At 51.1% G+C, this 22001-nt stretch overlaps 1 protein-coding gene across 3 annotated transcripts; it reads left to right on the top strand.

The window, feature by feature from the left end:
- The first annotated feature begins 6526 nt into the window (after positions 1–6526).
- Positions 6527–21631, top strand: AARS2 (alanyl-tRNA synthetase 2, mitochondrial). Of its 3 annotated transcripts, XR_004026542.1 has the most exons (23): positions 6527–6956; positions 7773–7964; positions 8502–8647; positions 8876–9043; positions 9597–9741; positions 12658–12803; positions 13024–13132; positions 13523–13561; positions 13664–13775; positions 14269–14402; positions 14852–14996; positions 15233–15405; positions 15517–15630; positions 15729–15869; positions 16938–17075; positions 17186–17295; positions 17453–17561; positions 17858–17980; positions 18211–18321; positions 18918–19001; positions 19116–19226; positions 19676–20857; positions 21011–21631. XR_004026542.1 is itself a non-coding variant. In XM_030797483.1 (22 exons), the coding sequence occupies exons 1-22, from the start codon at positions 6714–6716 to the stop codon at positions 19838–19840; spliced, it is 2958 nt and encodes a 985-aa protein (XP_030653343.1). In that variant the 5' UTR covers positions 6527–6713; the 3' UTR covers positions 19841–21631. The 3 variants fall into 3 exon arrangements, 2 of the variants coding, with proteins under 2 accessions (XP_030653343.1, XP_030653344.1); XM_030797483.1 differs by having other exon boundaries at positions 19676–21631; XM_030797484.1 differs by lacking the exons at positions 15517–15630; positions 21011–21631 and having other exon boundaries at positions 19676–20920.
- Positions 21632–22001: the final 370 nt, after the last annotated feature.

Here is a 22001-nt window from a genome sequence, read left to right as displayed (position 1 = left end):
TGTAATCCCAGCACTTTGGGAGGCCGAGGCAGGTGGATCACTTGAGGTCAGGAGTTCGAGACCAGCCTAGCCAACATGTTGAAACCCTGTCTCTACTAAAAACACAAAAATTAGCTGGGCGTGATGGTGGGTGCCTGTAATCCCAGCTACTCGGGAGGCTGAGGCAGGAGAATCACTTGAACCTGGGAGGCGGACATTGCAGTGAGCCGAGATCGCGCCATTGCACTCCAGCCCGGACTTTCATATCGAACACTGAATGACCTCTCCGTGTAGATGTCTAATTTCAAACTTAACATGGCCAAAGCAGACTTATACAAATAAATAAACATACTTCCTAGAGCCTACAGTCCTGTCCAGCCTCTACTGTTTTGTTTTTTTTCTACTTCTCTTTCCTGAAACATTCCTCCAGAATTGCCTATACTTCCTGTCTCCACCTTCTTGTCTCCCCTCCTTGCCCACTCCAGTTGGGCTTTCCTTCCCATCGTCCCACTGAAACTGCTCCCATCTTGCCTGATCCATTGGTTAGATCTCCACTCTTTTTCTGCTTAACCCCCCACAGCACCTGGCACACTGGCCACTCCCTTCTCCTTGAATACGGTCATCTGGAGGCTTTGATGCAACCACACTCTTTCCAGTTTTCCTCCTGATCCTGACTGCCCTCTCAGCCTCTCCTACAGGCATCTCCTATTCCAGCTCCCCAGGAAGCACCCAAGATCTGACCTTCCTCTCTTTTCCTCCATCCTGATCTTCCACTAGATGATCTTATCTCATCCAGGACCACCAATGCGCTAGTAACCCCCCAAATCTATAGCTGCAGCTAGATCTTGCCTCTGCACTCTGGACTTTCATATCGAACACGGAATGATCTCTCCATGTAGATGTCTAATTTCAAACTTAACATGACCAAAGCAGACTTTTTATTTCCCTTCCACAGACCTGCTCCTTCTCCAGGCTTTCCCATCTCAGTGAATGGCACCACCACACACCCTGTTATTCAGGTCATAAACTTAGAAATGAGTCTTCTCTCCCTTTCTCTGCATCCCATCCATTGGCAAATATAGCCTTACCCTCACATGCAGCCTGAATCTAACCATTTCTCATCTTCACAGCTGCAATCCTGTCCATCATCTCTCTCCTAGACAATGTCAGCAACAATGCCTAATAGGCATTGCTGCTTCCACAATGACCCAATAGGCATTGTTGCTTCCACAATGACCCCCACAGTCAACTCTCCCTCGGTGGAAGGATCTTTCAAAAGCATAAATCAGATCATGTCACTCCCCTGCTTAAAATCCTCTACCAAACCATTTTATCTGTAAATATATATTCCTCCTGTCTCTGTCTTCTATAAAAATCTGGAAACGATGACTGACTCAGTAGCAATAAGTATCCCTAGCACCTAGATTGTAGTGTTGAATTACCTTCTCCCATTAAAAGTAGCTGGGACTTTTGTAAATGGCTGATTCCAGGACTGGGGCAAAAAATGGACAAAATGAGCCAGAAATATCTTGACATAACAGAAAGCAAGGAATCTATCAAAGATTACTAGAGTCATGTCAAAGGCACTCAGAAGCCAAATCAAAAAGGTTCCCACTAACAAAAGATGGGACACTTTGAGCTTTAATGGACACAGCACTGTAATTGCAATGGATTGGAACCATCAAATAGGCTGAAATCCATGAGTTCACAATGATGCCGAAAATATAATAATAGCTCACTTTTGGAGAGTGATAGGAACAAATTCATATCTTGAACACTGATAACTGAAGGGGGCAAAATCAAGCATGTAGCCTTTTCTACATTAACTATACCACTGATTAACAAATAATTGATTAGGGGACGCATCTCTTCATAAAAAGACTTCAATTAATAAATGAAAAAGAGATGATAGAATTAACAATATCACCATGTTGCACCTTCCAGTGAGTTAATAGATATAGGCATTATGTTATCAGGGGCTGCTAAGATCACAGAAATACAGACAACCAAACATTGATGTACCCTCTGGTGAAGGAGCATCTATGGTCTTGCCAAAGAGATTCAAAATTGTGTCTAATCAAATCTCTACATCCAGGTGCTAATTTGCATGAAATAGAGAAGACAGAGGAACATGTTGAATGTGAGTTGAATGTCAAATATGCAGTCAGCAAAAACTTAGACTGTGGGAAACCACAGATCAAATCTCCGTAGCTATGCAGTAGATACACTGTAAGGAAAAGGATGGAAATGGAACCTATTGATAAAAAGACTTAAAATATCAAGTCGATATGCTTTTTTAAAAAATGTGCAAGACTATAACGTCTAAGGATATACATTTGGGTGATAAACTGTAAAGAAATGCAATGCAGGCCAACTCGGTGGCTCACGCCTGTAATCCCAGCACTTTGGGAGGCCGAGGTGGGTGGATCACCTGAGGTCAGGAGTTTCAGACCAGCCTGGTCAACATGGTGAAACCCTATCTCTACTAAAAATACAAAAATTAGCCAAGTGTGGTGGTGGGTGCCTGTAATCTCAGCTACTCAGGAGGCTGATGCAGGAGAATTGCTTGAACCTGGGAGGCGGAGGTTGCAGTGAGCCGAGACTGCACCATTGCACTCCAGCCTGGGCAACAAGACTGAAACTCCGTTTCAAAAAAAAAAAAAAAAAAAAATGCAGTGATTACTATGAAAGTCAGGGTAATGGTCACCTTTGGGAGAAGGAAGATGGTTGGGGCCAGGGCAGAATCCATGGAGGGGCCCTGGGGTGGCTGCAAAGTTCTATTTCAAGACCTGGGTGGTGGATACAAAGATGTCTGCCTTTAAATCAACAACATTGAAACAAGTCAACATTTGTTTTGGTTGATTTTCTGCATCTACGTTTTATAGTGTGATTTTTAAAAAAATCTCTATTGCAGTGTTCGGCAAACTTTTTTTTTAAAGGGCCACATATTAAATATTTTAGGCTTTCCAGGCCAAGAGGCAAAATCAAAGTTGTTATGTAGGTATTTCTATAACCAGTTAAAATGTTTACCTTGGAGACCGAGGCATGAGGAATGCTTGACACCAGGAGTTCAAAACTAGCCTGGGCAACATAGCGAAACCCAATCTCTTTCAAAAATAATAAAAGTAAAATAAAATAAAAATAAATAAAATGTAACTACAGTATTTTTTTAATGCATAAGGATAAACCTCTAGAATTGAGACCCTCAGGGGTCCACCAATACTTGAATTCCTGATCCGGGGGCTCCCCCAGCCATCGGTGTGCCCTGATGACTTTGCCAGATTCCCATGGTAACTGCGCCCCTTCCACCCTGGTCCACATTAACCTCCACGTCTCTAAGCCACAGGCGGACGCAATCACCACCCTCACTTCCCTAAGAAGCTGGGGGAAGGAAGGGGGCGAGCGTTCTTTCGCACGATGAGCTCCCAGCTACACCCACCTACTCTGGGTGAGCACCCCTCCCAGGAGAAAGGGAGAAACTAAGGGCACCTGAGTCTTAGGCCCCAGGACCAGGCAAAAGAACGTTTCCTAAAGCCTGTGTCCAGACTCCCCTCACGAGTCCTTTACTACACCCTTGTCACTCAAGGTATGGTCTAGTAGACTAGCAGCAGCAGCAGCATCACCGGGATCCTGCTAGAAATGCAGAATTTCACCTACTCCAGACCTACTGGATCATAGTCTGCATATTTAACAAGATCGCAGGAGATCCATATGCATATTAATGTTTGACAAGTGTTGTTTGCTTTCACAATCCAGATAAGCCAATGTCATAAATAAACACACCAAATCAGAAACATCTCTTGTAGGTTGACTTTTTAACCTAGATGCTAAAAGACTGTTTTTATAAGAGGAAATTCCCAAAGTTGAGTTCCCCATGCTCAGTAAGAGTAAAAATTCCCTTTTGTCTTCTCTGACCATCAGTCCAGGACAGAATGTCTCACTGATCTTGGGGTCCTGCTCTCAAAGCCAGTGGGGAAATCAGAAAGGACACTTTCTACTCCTAGAATAAGAGTGTTACATCTTTTAAACAAGGTGAAAGGGAGAGCACAAAGAATGGCTGTATGCCTTGAACCTACCAAGATAAGTAGGTCAAATAGCAACATAAGGGAAAATCCCAACTTCAGGGAAGATAAAGCACCACTGTCTTAAACAATGAAAGGAGCACCCCAAATGTTGCTCACAAAACCCAGCTGAGTAACTCACAAAAGCAGACCCCATTTGCATGTTAAACCTCAAAATGAAATTCCCACAAATGCTAAGACAGTGGATCAGCACCCTTCAAAGAAGTTCCCAGGATTGGTAACTTCCCTGTCTGATGAGTTTTCTCCACCTCCATCTATCTTGGGAAGCTGCAGGCCTTCAATTTAACTTCCTCATCAGATGACAGTTGCAAACCAGAACAGACACATCCCAATCCTAGATGAACCACTTTGCTTCACTGGGAAATATTAAAAAGAACCTAATGATTCACCAAAGAGCACCACATTTAAAGAAAAGAAAATTATCATTTTTAGTGTCAAAGACAAAATAAGATGAGAGAAAAACCTACTTCAAACAGAAAACAACTAAAAACATTTTTCTAAAAATCCATAGTACATGCTACAACACGGATGTACCTTGAAAACATTATTTTACGTGAAAGAAGCCAGTTACAAAGAACCACATATTATATGATTCCATTTACATGAAATGTCCAGAATATACAAGTCTGTAGAGACAGAAGGTAGATTAGTGGTTGCCAGGGATGAGGAAGGATGAGACGATTGGGAGTTAATGGCTAAAGGATTTGGGGTTTTATTGGGAAGTAATGAAAATGTTCCAAAAGCGATTGTGGTGATGGATGGGCAACTCTATGTAAATATACTAAAAGGCATTGAACTGTACACTTTATTTAAATGGGTGAATTGTATAGTATGTAAATCATATTTCAATAAAGCTGTTTTAAAAAAAAATTATATGGCTCCACACTAGATCCATGTTTGGAGTTTCTAATATAACACAATGACTTTCTGGGCAAAATGTGAAAAAAAAAAAGTTGATGTTACTACTGAGTAGAGGCCCTGCCAGGTTTGTATGGCAAAACACTCCCATCTCAGTTTGGGAAATAATTTCACAGTCTTGTCTAAAGATCATCAATCTCAGCTGGGCGCAGTGGTGCATGCCTATAATCCCAGCACTTCGGAAGGCCGGGTAGGCAGATCACCTGAGGTCAGGAGTTCAAGACCAGCCTGACCAACATGGAGAAACCCCATCTCTACTAAAAATACAAAATTGGCCGGGCGTGGTGGTGCATGCCTGTAATCCCATCTACTCAGGAGGCTAAGGCAGGATAATTGCTTGAACCCGGGAGACAAAGGTTGCAATGGGCCGAGATTACGCTATTGCACTCCAGCCTGGGCAACAAGAGCGAAATTCCATCTCAAAAAAAAAAAAAAAAAAGTCATCAATCGCACAGAAATCCCCAGCTGGCTTTAGCTTCCTGTTCCAGAAACAATGGAAAAACCAAAACAGGCCAAACACACTTTCAAAACAACACCTGTAATCTATGTGGGCAAACGGAGAAAAAGGGGATCATGGAATAGGAGTTATAGGTGCTGTCAGAATACAAAGTTGAGAATTTACTATCACTATAGAAATTCAAGTCCAATGTAGATTCCCCAGAGAAACTATGTATACAAAGACTCCAAATAACTTAACACACACAGAATCGTGGCTAAAAGAGACCACCCGGATGGCTAAGGCCTTCTCAGTTATTACACTGACCTCAGCTCTGGAACCTCTATTGAGTTTTAGCTTTGGCAGATTCTCTTCTCTCTTCCCAATCTGTTTAATTTCCCAAGCCAAGGGCATCATGAGAAGCCCCATGAGCACCCTGATTGCATCCACAAGGGCCTGTTGGCTTCAGGGTCACAGCTGTTACTATGGAAAGACAGAAGGGAGAGGTAGAACCGGTATATCTCTTACCCTAAACGAAAACACACAAAACCTTAGGGCATTAGAAGGCTTAGAGAGTGAAATCTCTGCAGCTATTAGCCAACAGCTTCCTCCTGCCTTGACGACCTGGATTCTCTCTGATCCTCAGGCAAATGAGAAGACCAAATGTTAGGCAATTAATAATATAGCAGATGCTGTTTGGGTTCTGTGTTCTCCTATAGACTCCTGCTTCAAGGGCAAAATGGCCGTGTCTGATGCCAAGGTCCAAGGGAACTGGCAAATGCCTAGAACAGTGCCTAGCACATACTAGGTCTTCAATAAATATTTGTTGAACACCTCTCGAATGAATGCTGATACTCCCCTGTCACTCTCCGCCTTCTTCCCTCAGCCTGGAAAAACACACACGAAACACACACAGACACACGAAGTGGAATCCACACCTGTTTATTGCAACCCCATTTGTAACTTTGCAAAACTAATAAGCACCAGCAATTACTGCTAGAATACGGATTTCAGTGGGCAGGGCATTTTGTTAATTTTGTACCCTAAACACCCAAAAGAATGCCTAGCACATAGTAGGCTCTCAATGAATATTTGTTTAATGCCGAATGAATTAAGAGCCTACTATGTGCCAGGCGCTGTGCTAGACAGACTTCTGCCAGCGACCCAATCGATCACTTCCATCCCGGCGGCAGAGGCCGCCCCCTGAGTCCTCCTACCGCCAGGGGCCGCTGTAGGAAACGCCTGGCTTCCTTCCCTCTTCACTCTTTGACCCCGTAAAGTCACTGCCTGGAGCTACAATGGCAGCGTCAGTGGCAGCTGCAGCCCGGCGGCTGCGGCGGGCCATTCGAAGGTCGCCCGCATGGCGGGGCCCCAGCCATCGGCCGCTCTCATCGGAGCCCCCTGCAGCCAAGGCCTCGGCCGTGAGGGCCGCCTTTCTGAACTTCTTTCGGGACCGCCATGGCCACCGGCTGGTGCGCTCCGCTTCCGTGCGGCCCCGCGGCGACCCCAGTTTGCTTTTTGTCAATGCTGGCATGAACCAGGTGAGGGCCGAACCATATTGATAGAGAGCGGAGTTCGTGAGTTTTCCGGTGAGAAAGACGCTGCAGGATTTGGCAAAAGAAGCGAGAGGCGGAGTTCGTAGCTTTTGGGGAAAGAGGGCGGTGCTTGGTTGGGTTAAAGTGATGGGGGTACGGCGCTCAGAGTATAGGGAGGGCTTGGGGAGGGCTTGAGCTGGGAACTTCTGGATTGGGATTGAGTATTAGGTCCAGAAATGGCTGGAGTGGAATCCCGAGGGAGAAGTCTGATTTCATTTATTCGTTATTTAAATAAAGATAACGCTTTCATTAAATGTTTATTGATCACCTATTGTGTGCTGAGTACTATTTCTAAGCTTTTGATTTTTATCAACCACTCACCTTTTCCAGACTTCCTTGTCCTCATCTGTAAAATAGGGGCGGCATAAGTTAACCTTAGAGGCTGTCTGGGCTCCCTACCAAATGAGTCTCAGTTTTGTACCCTGAAGTTATTGGGTGTGGTTGAAGAAGCTGAGACGGAGGATGCCACCTTTCAGCGCCCCGTTTTCAGCTCCCAACACATTCCTCCTCCTTTTACCTTGCCTATTTTACTAGCAGAGGGTCTCTGGTTCATGATTTATTTACCTCTTCTCTGCTTCCCAGACACCAGAGATGGCTGTCCCCAGGCTCCCAGGTTGTCCTCCTAGACCAAGATTACACTGCACTCTCAGGGGCACAGGCAGCCTTCGGTCTGAACAGCCATCCCTATCCCCACTCCCCACATTTCCCTTCTACTGAGAAATTGGATACCCTTCTCCCCCTCCCCACTCTATGTGCTTCCAGTTCAAGCCAATCTTTCTGGGCACCGTGGATCCACGAAGTGAGATGGCAGGCTTCCGACGTGTGGCCAACAGCCAGAAATGTGTGAGAGCTGGAGGACACCATAACGACCTGGAAGATGTGGGTCGAGACCTTTCCCATCATACCTTCTTTGAAATGCTTGGCAATTGGGCCTTTGGGGGTGAATATTTTAAGGTGAGTCTCTGGGGATCAGTGATCAGCCAAGAAGGGAGTCAATTTGTCCTGTTTCCATTGTACTGTCTGCTTAGGCAGGGCCTCATACCAGATGTGGAGGCAAAGTGCTAGTTGAGCAGGTATAACAGGAATTACCTCACTCCCCTGATTGGATTGTAAGTCCCTGAAGGGCAGAGACTGTACTTCCTGCCTAATGATTACTCAAAAATTGTTGTTTGAATAAATGGTCAAACAGCAATGCTAAGGTGCTTACTGGAGTTAAAGATCACTCCAGGCTAGAGTAGGCAGAGAATTTCATGTGAAAGTGGGACTTGTCCTGGGACTTGAAAGAAGATAGAATTTAGAAGAAGGGGGAAGCTTTCTGGGCAGGAAAACACTCAGAGGCAGTAATGGTTCATGGCTTATTCTGGGAACAACATGGCAGCAGAAATGCTTTTGTCTTAAGTCGGGGGCTAAACTCATGTGGCTTGATTACTTCAGTGGGGTCTGCCTCTCACCCATCTTCCTCCCCCCACCCCATGCTGGTCTCTGCTGCAGGAGGAGGCTTGTAACATGGCCTGGGAACTGCTGACTCAGGTCTATGGGGTCCCTGAGGAAAGGCTCTGGGTCTCCTACTTTGATGGTGACCCCAAGGCAGGACTGGACCCAGACCTGGAGACCAGGGACATCTGGCTGAGCTTAGGGTGAGTCAGCCCCCTCCTTATGTTCATTCCTGGAGGTCAGGAGGCCTGGAAAATGGAGACTACCAGCACCAATCCTCAGAGTCTCAGCATTTCATTCCAGGATACTGTGGGGTCAGCCCTGTGCCTCCTCTTGCTGAGCTGTGCCTTGAGGGAGGGGCTCTCATGGCAGAGAGAGTCTCAGCTTCTGGGTCTGTCTGTCTCCCACCACTCACCTGCCTTTCTCCCCAGGGTGCCGACTAGCCGTGTGCTTTCCTTTGGACCACAAGAGAACTTCTGGGAGATGGGGGATACTGGCCCTTGTGGGCCCTGTACTGAGATCCACTACGACCTTGCTGGTGGGGTGGGAGCCCCCCAGCTGGTAGAGCTTTGGAACCTGGTCTTCATGCAACACAACAGGTAATGGGGTGCTGAAGCAGGATGAGAATCCCTGGCTAGAAGTGGAAAAGGTGGCAATTAGAAGACTTTGATCTGTTTCATATAAAAACAAACACGTAAATGGTGCTTACCATGTGTCAGGCACAATTCTCAACACCTTATAGATAATAACTGATTTAATTGTAGTCTTTACCTGTGACAGCTTGAACAAGTCACTGCTATTCTCTGTTGAACTTGATGATCAATGAGTTGAACTTGATGATCTCAGATTTTCTTCTAGCCTTGACATGTCTTTCTAGGGGCAAAGAATTCTGTCCCAAGATGGGATGTCTGGTGCCCAGGCAAGGGCCTAAGCAGGGGTGAGAGTGGAGATAGCCCTATATGAGGAAGGACAGGATCCCAAGGCCATCATCATCTGCTATTGCAGGGTGGCAGGGGAAGACACTGATTGTCTGGTTCCTCCCACTGTCAGCTCCCTTGGCCCCCCTCCCCCCATTTCTCTACTCCACTTGGGCATCTGTCTCACACCTGTAATCCTGGGTGGGGCCTCACCTTGCAAACCTTCCCTGGCCAGAGAGGCAGATGGAAGCCTGCAGCCCCTGCCCCAGCGGCATGTGGACACAGGAATGGGCCTGGAAAGGCTGGTGGCTGTGCTGCAAGGCAAACACTCCACCTATGACACTGACCTCTTTTCCCCGCTGCTCAACGCCATACAGCAGGTGAGTGCCTCTTCCCTTCCAGAAGCCCTCTAACCTGCTCTTCACAGCCCTCAGCCCCACTGCATTCCATCTTTGTTGAGAACACAGAGTGTTCTCAGCATCTGAGGACAATAACCAACCAAGAATTCCAAGACGTCAAGCAAGACACTGGGATTCATTACTTATTACCTGATGTTCCTCCTAACTCCTTACCTCTTTCATTTATTCAGAAAATACGTGTTGAGTGCTTACTTTATGTTAAGTCCTTTGTGTTTGGTACAGAAGACACAGCAGTAAGCGGGAAAGAGATCATGGAGATTATATGCTAGCATGAGAGATAGACAATCAATAAATGTGTTAAAAAACAAGACAATAGCTTACAGATTGTGAACAGGCAGTAAACATGGGTGAAGTAACTAGGAAGAAGGAGGGGTACAGAGGAATCTTAGATAAGGTGCTTGGGGAAGGCTCACCGAGAAGATGACCCTTGAGCTGAGCCCCAGAGGAGGAGGAGTCAGCTACAGGAAGCTCTTTCCAGGCAGAGGGGACAGCAGGTACCAAGGGCCTTGGTACTGATGGATTAGATGGGGAAGGGAAAGAGAAATCAAAGATGGTTCCCAGGCTATTGGCTTGAGCAACACAGTGAATGGCATGACTATTTACTGAGATGAAGAAGCTTGGGGAAGAGAGAGGTTTGGAGCTAGGTGAATCAATCTCCCTGCTTTGGAGCATTTCTGTGTGTGTAGCTTATACCCTCCCTCCTTGCCCCCCAGGAAGGGCTTGACATGTGCCAAAAACTAAAAGGTGGCCAGCCAGCTAAAGGAGAATCCCATGGGATATAGTAGGAACATGTGTCAGTTAGCTTTTGCTGTATAACAAACCACCCTCATGCTCTGTGGCTTAACCAACAACCAAGTATCTGCCCCCTGACTCTGAGCTAGCGTTTAGGCTGGGCTTAGCTGGCTCATTCTTTGGTCTTGTGTGAGCTCACTCATCCATCTATGGTCAGCTGAGAGGCAGCAGCTCTTCTGGGGCTTGGCTGGCTGTCAGTTTGGGGGCAGTAGGGGTGACTGGGCCATGTGTCTGTCATCACCTAGCTGGCTAGTCTGGGCTTGTCCACATCACAGCTCAGCAAGGTTCCAAGACAGAGAGCAGACACACAGGCTCAGAACAGTGTTGTTTCCACTGTATTCTATGGGCCAAAGCAAGTCACAAAGCCAGCACAGATTCAGGGGATGGAGAAATAGATTCTGTCCCTTGATGGGAAACAGCTGTAAAGTCCCATTTTAAAGTGGCATATGCCTAGGAAAGGGCCATTTTTGCGAACAGTCTACCACAGAGAAGAAGGCAGAATCCAGTCTTGTGGGCCTTAAAGTCCAAAGTGGGGCCTTGGTGCTCCGAGTGGTGAGAGGGGTTCTCAGGGCTGGGCACGGTGGCTCACTCCTGTAATCCCAGCACTTGGAGAGGCAGAGGGAGGCGGATCACTTGAGGTCAGGAGTTGGAGACCAGCCTGGCCAACATGGCAAAACCCTGTCTCTACTAAAAAAATAGAAAAATCAGCCAGGCATGGTGGCACACACCTGTAGTCCCAGCCACTTGGGAGGCTGAGGCAGAAGAATCTCTTGAACCCAGGAGGTGGAGGTTGCAGTAAGCTGAGCTGAGATCATGCTACTGCACTCCAACCTGGGCAACAGAGCGAGACTTCATCTCAAAAAAAATAAATAAATAAAAGTGTACATCAGATCATGCCACACTCCCCACTGAGAACCCTTCTTTTTTTTTTTTCTTTTTGAGACAGAGTCTTGCTCTGTCATGCAGGCTGGAGTGCAGTGGCATGATCTCGGCTCACTGCAACCTCTGCCTCCGGGGCTCAAGCGATTCTCATGCCTCAGCTTCCAGAGTAGCTGGGATTACAGGCACCCACCACCACACCTGACTAATTTTTGTATTTTTAGTACAGATGGGGTTTCACCAAGTTGGCCAGGCTGGTCTCAAACTCTTGACCTCGGGTGATCCACCCGCCTCAGCCTCCCGAAGTGTTGAGATTACAGGTGTGAGCCACCGCGCCCAGCCTGATGTACACTTTTAAAAGGCTACTCCTGTTGCTGTGTGGAAGATGAGCTGGAGGAAGATGAGAGCAGAAACTTAGGAATCAGTTGGGAGGCTATTATCGGTCCAGGCAAGGACCACAGGGCATGCTTCGGCTAATAGCAGTGGAAGTAGAGACAAGTAGATTGATTTGAGAGATCTCATGGAGGTAGGAGTGAAAGGACCCACTGATGGATCACGATGAGTAGGGGAAAGAGAATTCAAAGATGGCTCCCAGGCTATGGACTTGAGCAACACAGTGAATGGCAGGACTGTTAGATGAAGAAGCCTGGGGAAGAGAGAGGTTTGGAGGTAAGTGAATCAAGCTCCCTGCTTTGGAGCATTTCCATGTAGGTAGCTTACACACTCCCTCCCTGCCCACCCCTACAAAAGATGGGAGAGGCAAGAACAGGTAGTGGAGAGCACCTGGAGTCCAACAAACCTGGCTGAGATCTCAGATCTGCTCCTCGAGAGCTGGGTAGCCTTGTGTCACTGAGTTCCTCTGAGCCTCAGCTTCTTCTTTAAAGCAAGGATACTAACACCTCCTGGAATGGGCTATTTTGGGGATTCGAGGTCATGTTGTTCAAGTACTCACCCAGTTCTGATAGTAGAAATTCAGTAAATGGTCACAGATATGTTCACTTGTAGCACCAAATATGAGCCCTGTGAGGGCAGGGCCTGGCTCCTGCTCATCCGTGAGGCTTCTCAGCGCACGACTGGACTGGCAAGGCCATTCTGGATGTGGTTGGCTTTAGGGCTGAGGGCAGATGCTCTAGAGGCGATAAAGAGCACCCACCTGGGCCAGGTCAGGCAGGGCCACTGGCTGACTCTTTCTCTTCTGCTTCCCAGGGCTGCAGGGCACCCCCTTACTTGGGCCGAGTAGGGGTGGCAGACGAGGGGCACACAGACACAGCGTACCGCGTGGTGGCTGACCACATCCGCACACTCAGTGTCTGCATCTCTGATGGCGTCTTCCCTGGGATGTCAGGTCCCCCGTGAGTCTGGAAGGGCTATAGAGAGGACAGGGGCTGCTGGGGGTCTCAGGTGGAGGAGGGAAGGAAGAGGAGAGGTGGGTGTGAGTGAGCCAGTAGGAGGAATAGGGAGAGGGAAAGCTTTGAGATAGGAGCACACACTGTGGACCTTGTCCTTCCCACTCCCCATATTGCTGACCATGAGCTGCTGGGGGGTTCATGTCTGGGCTCTGAACCCCTTTAGGCTGGTTCTTCGTCGGATCCTCCGTCGAGCTGTGCGTTTCTCCATGGAGATCTTAAAGGCACCACCTGGCTTCCTAGGCAGCCTGGTACCTGTAGTGGTGGAGACATTGGTAAGGACAGAGCTTCTTCTCCACTGTGGGCCTCCCTGGGCACTTTGGGGAGCCTACCACTGAGCCTAGACAGTGCCCCCAGCCTGGGTGCCCAGAGGTCCCCACCCTAAATATCGAGCCCAGCATCCTATCAGCAAACTAAGAAAGCTGTCCTTGCTTACAAGAAGCAGGAAAACTTGAGGAGGCTCCTTGCCCAAACTGCTGAGCCTTTGACCTCAGGACCCCCTTCTGCCACCCTACAGGGAAACCAGTTCCCCATTTGAGTCCCTCTCCCAGCCCCTCAATGGGTCTGAGCCTCCAGGGCAGGTGTCCTCAGGGAGGCCCAGGGTGGGGAGGTGGGGGTGGGTTGGTTGCCTTTCACACCTCCTCAGCCCTCTCCACCTTCCACAGGGAGATGCTTATCCAGAACTGCAAAGGAACTCAGCCCAGGTACTGGATTCCAGTGGGAGAGAAAGGGGTTGATGGGAGAGCTGTGGAAAGAGACCCTCCTTCCAAGGAGACCCAGCTCCACTTCTGCTCTGCCTGGTTCAGATCGCCAATCTGGTGTCAGAGGACGAGGCAGCCTTCCTGGCCTCCCTGGAGCGGGGTCGGCGGATCATTGATCGGACTCTGAGGACCCTGGGGCCTTCAGATATGTTCCCTGGTAAGCGGGATACCTAGCCCATGCACAAGGGGCTCGCTGAGACTCACCAGGGTGGGCAGAAGAGGGAGCTGTGGGCCAGCCCCATGCCTCATGTCCACCCCTGACCTCCTCCCAATGTTCTTCTCTCCCTGGACTCTCCTTCCATACCCAGACCCCTCTGCAGCAGGAATACCACCCTGCCTCTCCCCATGTCCACACTGCCCAGCTAGCCCTGCCTCCTGCTTTCCTAGGTTGGTTTCATGCATAGACTGAGCTTCCCTCCTCCCTTGAAATGACGTGTGCCCAGGGAGTACCCTGGACTACCCCCAGCTCCGGCCTTGAGGCATGAAGCCTGAATGTGACCCCTCTCCTGAGGCTACCCAGTATGGAGGGGGTATTTGTGTTTGGCATCTGGTGGCTTCTGCGTGGTTAGAAGGGCCCTGGACCTTATTTTTCTCCCCTTCTTTGTCTAATCCCTCCCCTCCTCAACATTCTTTGTCTTTCTTTCTCAAAGCTGAAGTGGCCTGGTCCTTATCACTGTGTGGAGACCTGGGGCTCCCCTTGGACATGGTAGAGCTGATGCTGGAGGAGAAAGGGATCCAGCTGGACTCCGCTGGACTGGAGCGGTTGGCCCAGGAGGAGGCCCAGGTACAAGGTGTGGCACCCCCATGCTGGGTTCTGTTGGGACACCCCTTCCCCAGCCCTGAGCTTCTGGGGAGGAGCTGTGGATATTGAGAGGAATCAAGAGGCTGAGATAGGATCTGTCCCCTCACCTGGGAGGTTTCTAAAACCTCAGGCCACAACCTGTAGAAAGCAACACTAGCCAATGGGCTAAACACAGAAGCAGAAGCGAGCACAGCTTCCTGGAGAGGGGCCCTCCAGGGGCAGCAGTGGGCAGGAAGGCCTAATCCCAAGGAGCCGACATGATGGGTGGTTCACCAACCAGCCCAGGGGCTCTAGCAGCCAGCCAAGCCCTGAGTTCTTATTCCAGAAGGGCTGCAGAGTCCACAGCTGTGTGGCAGGGACAGGGCCCTGTGAGGCTGAAGTCCCACTTTCATTCTCCATGCACTTCTTCCATGCCCATGCCCATCCTGCAGCACCGGGCACGGCAGGCTGAGCCAGTTCAGAAGCAGGGATTGTGGCTTGATGTCCACGCGCTGGGGGAGCTGCAGCGCCAAGGAGTGCCCCCAACTGATGACAGCCCCAAGTACAACTACTCCCTGCGACCCAGCGGAAGTTACGGTGAGAGCCTGGACCGAGGCCTGCCGCCACAAGCTTGCCTGACCATGACTAAGAAGAATGTGCAAGATGGTTGCTGCTAGCCCCTATGTATTCCCCAGGATGGCCACCAGGGGTCTCTGTGGCCCCCAGCTGGAAGTGCCCCTGCCAGCGGGGGTGCCTGTTGGCCTCAAGGCACAGACCCACCTTCATGTCCCCAGCACCTGCCCGCCACTAATAACCATTCTGTGCCCTGGCAGAGTTCGGCACCTGTGAGGCCCAGGTGTTGCAGCTGTATACAGAGGACGGGACAGCAGTGGCCTCCGTGGGGAAAGGCCAGCGCTGTGGCCTCCTCTTGGACAGGACCAACTTCTACGCAGAACAGGGGGGCCAGGCTTCAGACCGTGGCTACCTGGTGCGGGCAGGGCAAGAGGTGAGTCTCCACCACAACCCGGGCTGATTTCTGTGGGTGGCAGACCCAAGCCTGAGTGGGAGCCAAGGGGAGGGAAAGGCTACAGGCACCTTGACCCCTACCCTCCCTCAGGACGTGCTGTTCCCAGTAGCCCGGGCCCAGGTCTGTGGGGGTTTCATCCTGCATGAGGCAGTAGCCCCTGAGTGCCTGCAGATAGGGGACCAGGTGCAGCTACATGTGGATAAGGTAAGGACCATCCCTAACTGTTCCCAATACCCTGCAGCCCCTTCACTCTCCCACCCCCCTGCCCTCACCCAGGATGCTGGGTGACAAAAGTATTTCAGGCCTGGCGTCTAGGCTGCATGGCGAAGCACACGGCCACCCACCTGCTGAACTGGGCACTGAGGCAGACCCTGGGCCCTGGCACAGAGCAGCAGGGCTCCCATCTCAATCCTGAGCAGCTGCGCTTGGATGTGACCACCCAGGTGAGCCCGGCACAGAAAGACAGGCTTCATGTGAGGTGACAGGCTTAAAAGAGAGACAGCCTGCTGTGAGCAGGTTGCCCTTAGAGGCCTGGGCTCTAGGCCCAGCACGGCCACCCAATCACTATGGGACCCTGGGCAAGTCCTTTCCCGTTGGGCTCCTTGTGCAGCAGTGAGGAGTAAGGCTACAGAGTGTCTGGGGCCTCGCCCAGCTCTGATGTTGTGGGATTCTGAAGGCCCTCTGGCAGGGGCCTTCCCTTCGGCTCCAGCCGCTCCCCCTCCTTGTTTCTACTGTCACCCAAGCCATTCTTGCTCAAACTGGGCTGCCCTCTCCCTCTGCTGCCACCCTGTCTCCCTGCCCTTCTTACACATCTGGCTTAAATCCTTTCTCCAGGAAGTACTTGCTGGCTAATCCCCATCCCACCTGCTTATTCCCTGCCCCTGCATCCCCCCATCCTGTAGTTCTCTCTTCCATTGGGCTACCCCTTATAAGCTCCATGTGGATACAGCCTCCTTTTTCTGTTTCTTCAACTTTTGGTGCCTAGAGAAAGGCCTGGAGCTTCCAATAGGCCCAACTCCCAGATAGCTTTCTTTTTTTTTTTTTTTTTTTTTTTTGAGACGGAGTCTCGCTCTGTCGCCCAGGCTGGAGTGCAGTGGCGCAATCTCGGCTCACTGCAAGCTCTGCCTCCCGGGTTCACGCCATTCTCCTGCCTCAGCCTCTCCGAGTAGCTGGGACTACAGGCGCCCGCCACCATCCCGGCTAATTTTTTTTGTATTTTTAGTAGAGACGGGGTTTCACCATGGTCTCCATCTCCTGACCTCGTGATCCGCCCACCTGGGCCTCCCAAAGTGCTGGAATTACAAGCGTGAGCCACCACGCCCGGCCCCAGATAGCTCTCTAAGGAAAAGAATTGTCTGCTCAAGTAGTGTTTATTGAGCACCTATTATGTGCTAGCCACTATTCTAGAACCTGGGGATGGCTCAGTGAACATTGACCGTGTTTCAATGCATCAGTTACAGGTGTGGGGCTGACTGCATGTTGGTCTTTCCATTTCCTCCCCACCCCTCCAGACCCCATTGACCCCAGAGCAGCTCCAGGCGGTGGAGAACACTGTGCAGGAGGCCGTGGGGCAGGATAAGGCTGTGTACATGGAGGAGGTGCCCCTGGCGCTCACTGCCCAGGTCCCTGGCCTGCGCTCTCTAGATGAGGTGAGTTGGGGGAGCCCTTTTGGTGGAGATCGGGGGCCTCCTTCAGGCATACCCAGAGGCTTCATCCTTCTCCTTTGGCAGTTAACAGGCCTGTCCCCTCTTGACCTCAGGTTTACCCAGACCCTGTGCGGGTGGTGTCAGTGGGGGTGCCCGTGGCCCATGCATTGGACCCAGCCTCCCAAGCCGCACTGCAGACCTCTGTGGAGCTATGCTGTGGGACGTGAGTCACTCCTTTGTGCTGCCTGGCCCAGGGGCCCTGGATCCTTGCCCTTCCCTTGGTCTTTGGAGCCATCAGCCCTTAATGGGAGATGCACTCTGACTTCTTCCTTCTCTGCTGTCATACCCCCTGACTTTCTGTTTACTCCTTCCTCCCACAGGCACCTGTTACGTACAGGGGCTGTAGGGGACCTGGTTATCATTGGGGACCGCCAGCTTTCCAAGGGCACTACCCGCCTGCTGGCCATCACTGGGGAGCAGGCCCAGCAGGTCAGCATGCCAGTAGGCCTGGGACTTCTGGGTTGAGTGGGTGTATGGGACACACGCAGGTGACATGCTCAGGCCCAGGGGTGCCCAGCAGCAGAGCCAGTGTTCATACTTGCACACCAATTGGCCATATCAGCTGTTGGCAGCTGGCATGTGTTTTGATTATTTGGTGCTGGTGCCTTGATTGGTCCTGATTGTTAAATCTTATTTGTCCCTGACCAGTAATGGGTTGAAAGGCCTTGTCCTGGGGAGACGAATGTAAGCCTGGTGACCCCGACCCTCCTGTCCCCTCCCTGCAGGCCCGAGAGCTAGGCCAGAGCCTGGCCCAGGAAGTGAAAGCAGCCACTGAGCGGCTGAGTCAGGGGAGCCGGGATGTGGCGGAGGCACTGAGGCTGTCCAAGGACATAGGACGACTCATTGAAGTGAGGGCCACGCCTACCGTGGAGCTGTTCCCCACCCTCTCCTAGCCCTATTGCCTCCCCTATTCCTCCCTGGACCCCTCCAGACTCTCCCTAGCACTCCAATCGGGTTGGGCTCCAGCTGGCCCAGATGTTTGTCTACAGGATGGGTGTCTTCCCTGGCCCTGCTGGTCCCTACCTCAGAGACTATGGCTCAGGGAAGGGCAGGGGTGATGCACTGCTTCTGGCCATAGGCTGTGGAAACTGCTGTGATACCCCAGTGGCAGCGGCGGGAGCTGCTGGCCACAGTGAAGATGCTGCAGCGGCGTGCCAACACTGCCATCCGTAAGCTGCAAATGGGACAGGTGAGAGGAGGTTTGGCTGCACCCATGTGCCCAGGGACACTCCAGCACACACACTGAGAAGTCTCAAGGGCCGGGGCATGGGGGTGAGTCAGAGGCTTTGCAAGGACGGGGTGGTGGCAGCTTCTTCCTTCTCCTGCCAGCTGAGAACCATCACCCAGGCCATTCCCCCACTTCTGTCTCTTTCAAACTATGTTTCTCCCCCAACTCCCAAGTCTGGCTCAGACCCCCCCGGAAGCCTGCTGACTTGATTAGTGCCATTCAGCCCTGATTGCACCTCCACTGTGGATCCCCCTTTCTCCCGCCCACTCCTGGTCCATCTGTGCTCTGACCTTCCTTTCACCTTCAGCGACCTATTTGTAGGGGCCTGAAGCTATGATGAAAGGGAAGTGGCGAGGGAGGTGAGGAAGGTCACATGTGGGACCCAAAAAGGAGGCCACCCTAGGCAGAGTCCCTGCCACCTCTGCCTAGAGCTGATGACCTTTGGGGTGGGTGAGGGAAGCAGGGGATTGCTCAGCTGGGGCTCAGTTCAGAAGTTGGGGCTAATTGGAAACCTGCCTCTCAGCCTGACCCCTCTGCTTGTCCTTCCTGCCCCATAGGCTGCAAAGAAAACTCAGGAGCTGCTGGAGCGGCACTCAAAGGGGCCTCTGATTGTGGACACAGTCTCTGCTGAGTCTCTCTCAGTGAGTGCTAGCCAAGTGGGGCTGCCCCAGGGTTTGGGGAGGGCAAAGTCCTGACCAGGAGGTAGCTAGGGGTCTGGGAAGCTATGGGCTCATCATCTGTCTTTCGTGGTCCAGGTGCTGGTGAAGGTGGTACGGCAGCTGTGTGAGCAGGCCCCCAGCACGTCTGTGCTCCTACTCAGCCCCCAGCCCGTGGGGAAGGTGCTGTGTGCCTGTCAGGTGGCCCAGGTGAGGGAAGTGGGAGAGCAGCCCACCACCCCCATTAATACCCATCCTGGTCCAGCTCTCCAATTTTACACTTTTAATTCCTCCCAGTCAAAGGGGCCAAGGCTGGGTGGAGGTATCTATGAGGATACTCCAGGACAGGGCTAGGGGAATCTCCTTGTTCCTAAAAACAGCCCCTCCCCACCCCAAAAAGCACCAAGAGATTCCTTAATTACCAACCCCTCCCAGGCCTCACATCCCTTGTAAAGAAGTAGCAGATGTTCACATTCATACACCTCCCCACACACATTTCCAGCCCAGACCTTCTCCGGCTCATCACCTGACTGCCCCACCATATGCCCAGCTGAGAAGGGGACGCTGATCACCTTCAGCTCCATTCTTGAGGGTACCTTGAGTGGATGCTGGCAGGGAGGGCCACCCTGCATCACTTCCCCTTCTGATTCTGTTCCTAGGGTGCCATGCCCACCTTCACAGCAGAGGCCTGGGCACTGGCAGTGTGCAGCCACATGGGGGGCAAGGCCTGGGGCTCGCGAGTGGTGGCCCAAGGCACCGGAAGCACTAGTGACCTGGAAGCTGCCCTCAGTACAGCCCGAGCCTATGCCCTCAGCCAGCTCTGACCCAGGCCCGCCCAGGGACCCACATGGACTAAAGGCAATGCCAGGAGCCCTGAAGGAGCCAGCAGAACCTTCCCACAGGCTGAAGTGAGGACTAGAGGCTGGAGGCCAAGCAGCTGAGCCAAAGAGGATCACCTGGGCCAGGGCCTACATGACACAAGGAGACATGGGCTAGGGAAGGCAGAAGTGGGCCCAAAGACACACACCCCCTTGGTGAAAGAGAAGACGTGGACAATTATGGCTGTGACTGCACATTAGAAATTATTTCACTGGCCGGGTGTGGTGGTTCACACCTGTAATCCAAGCACTTTGGGAGGCCAAGGCAGCAAAACCATCCTGGCTAAGACGGTGAAACCCCATCTCTACTAAAAATATAAAAAATCAGCCAGGTGTGGTGGCACACACCTGTAGTCCCAGCTACTCAGGAGGCTGAAGCAGGAGAATCGCTTGAACCCAGGAGGTGGAGGTTGCAGTGGGCCAAGATTGCACCACTGCACTCCAGCCTGGGTGACAGAGCGAGACTCTGTCTCAAATAAGTAAATAATTTCACAGAGGATAGCAAGCTCCAGAAGGTTCTATTACTTTAAAAAAAAGAGTAGTTTTGCTCCTCCCAGCAACCTGGTACAGGTGCCCTAACACCAGTCTGAAAGGCCACCCAGGATCCAAATCGGGCCATCTTCATTGCCATGAGTGTTCAGACAGGCTCTGCGTGCCAGGCAACAGTGGGCGCCAACAAAGGGCTCCCTGGCTACTGGGAAGATACAGAACCATCCTGTGAAAGTCATTTCAGCAGTGGAGACCTTCTTTGCTATCACTTCCTTCATTAACAATGACCTCTAATTTAAATTGGGCCCTGCTGGTTTGTTGATGAATTGAGCAATAGAGAACGTGGCGGGCACTAAACTGACAGTTCTTCCTTCATGGAGCCTGCTGCTTGTGGAGAAAAGAGGCAATAAAGCAAAAGAAGAGGGTCAGGCTTGGTGGCTCATGTCTATAATCCTGGCATTTTAGGATGCTGAGGTTAGATGATCGCTTGAGGCCACAAGTGCAAGACAAGCCTGTGCAAACACAGCAAGACCCTGTCTACAAAAAAAAAAAAGTGATCTTCCTGCCTCAGCCTCCCAAGTAGCTGAGACTACCCACACTTTGGTCCCAGCTACTTGGGAGGCTGAGGTGGGAAAATCACTGCCCAGGAATTCAAGGCCGCAGTGAGCTATGATGCACTCCAGGCAACAGAGTGAGACCCTGTCTTAAAGAAGGGAGAAAGTGTCAGATGGTGATGAGGTCTGGAGGGAAAATAGAGAATGGGGATCAGGGGTGTGGATGGTGGTATTCCCTCACCAAGAGATGACATGTGAGCAGGGAGCTGGGAGGTGAGGATGTGACCCGTGTGGAAATCGGAGGGAAAAGCATTCCAGGCTGAGGGAACAGCCAATGCAGAGGCCATGAGGTGGCCAGTGCCACTGAGCAGTGAGCTGGGACAGGGGCAGGTGATGAGGTTGGAGAGTGGGGTCAGACAAACAATACACATTAAAACAAGTTGTACAGCACCTGCCTCAAGCCTGAGCTGAAGCTGAAAATTGGCACCTCAAAGCAGGAGGAAGCCAAGAGATGGAGGAAAGCCCTCCTTCCCTACCAGAATGAGTCCACCTCAGACAGCCAGACTTTGGACCTCTGCCTCTGTTCCTAGATCTCTGTTGCTAGATGAAGGAAAGGGCCTCAGGGGACCCATCTTCAAATCAAGGGCTCCCTGGCTACCAAGTTCTGTCTAGTAAAAATTATTCGAGCAGCGTGGGCCTGCCTGGCATCATTTTCTGCACGGTTTCTCATTCTAATTAAGGCACCGATGATTTGCTGATAAGGCACTGGTGAGGGCTTGAAGGGACCCAATCCCCAGTGCCTGGCCCCTCACTGCTTGCAAAGCAGCATCCTGGCCACTGGAGCAGTAACCTCTGTTCAGCAGTGCTCACCACGGGCCCAGGTTCAAGTTTCTCTGCCGGCGCCAAGATGAGTTGAGGCACCCCTGATTTATTGATGAGTTAACAGAGCTTCGAGATGTTCATCCAGGGTAACCAACTAGTAGTCCTCGGCAGAGCTGAAATCAAAGCTACCCTTTGAAACCCCACCACCCTGGCTGCCTCTCCTTCCTGAAGGCCAATTTCTT

Source organism: Nomascus leucogenys, chromosome 17 (genome assembly GCF_006542625.1).
Source record: "Nomascus leucogenys isolate Asia chromosome 17, Asia_NLE_v1, whole genome shotgun sequence".
Classification (NCBI taxonomy): Eukaryota; Metazoa; Chordata; class Mammalia; order Primates; family Hylobatidae; genus Nomascus; species Nomascus leucogenys.
The sequence above is the reverse complement of the archived record's forward strand: the minus strand, read 5'-3'. Positions and strand labels throughout refer to the sequence as shown.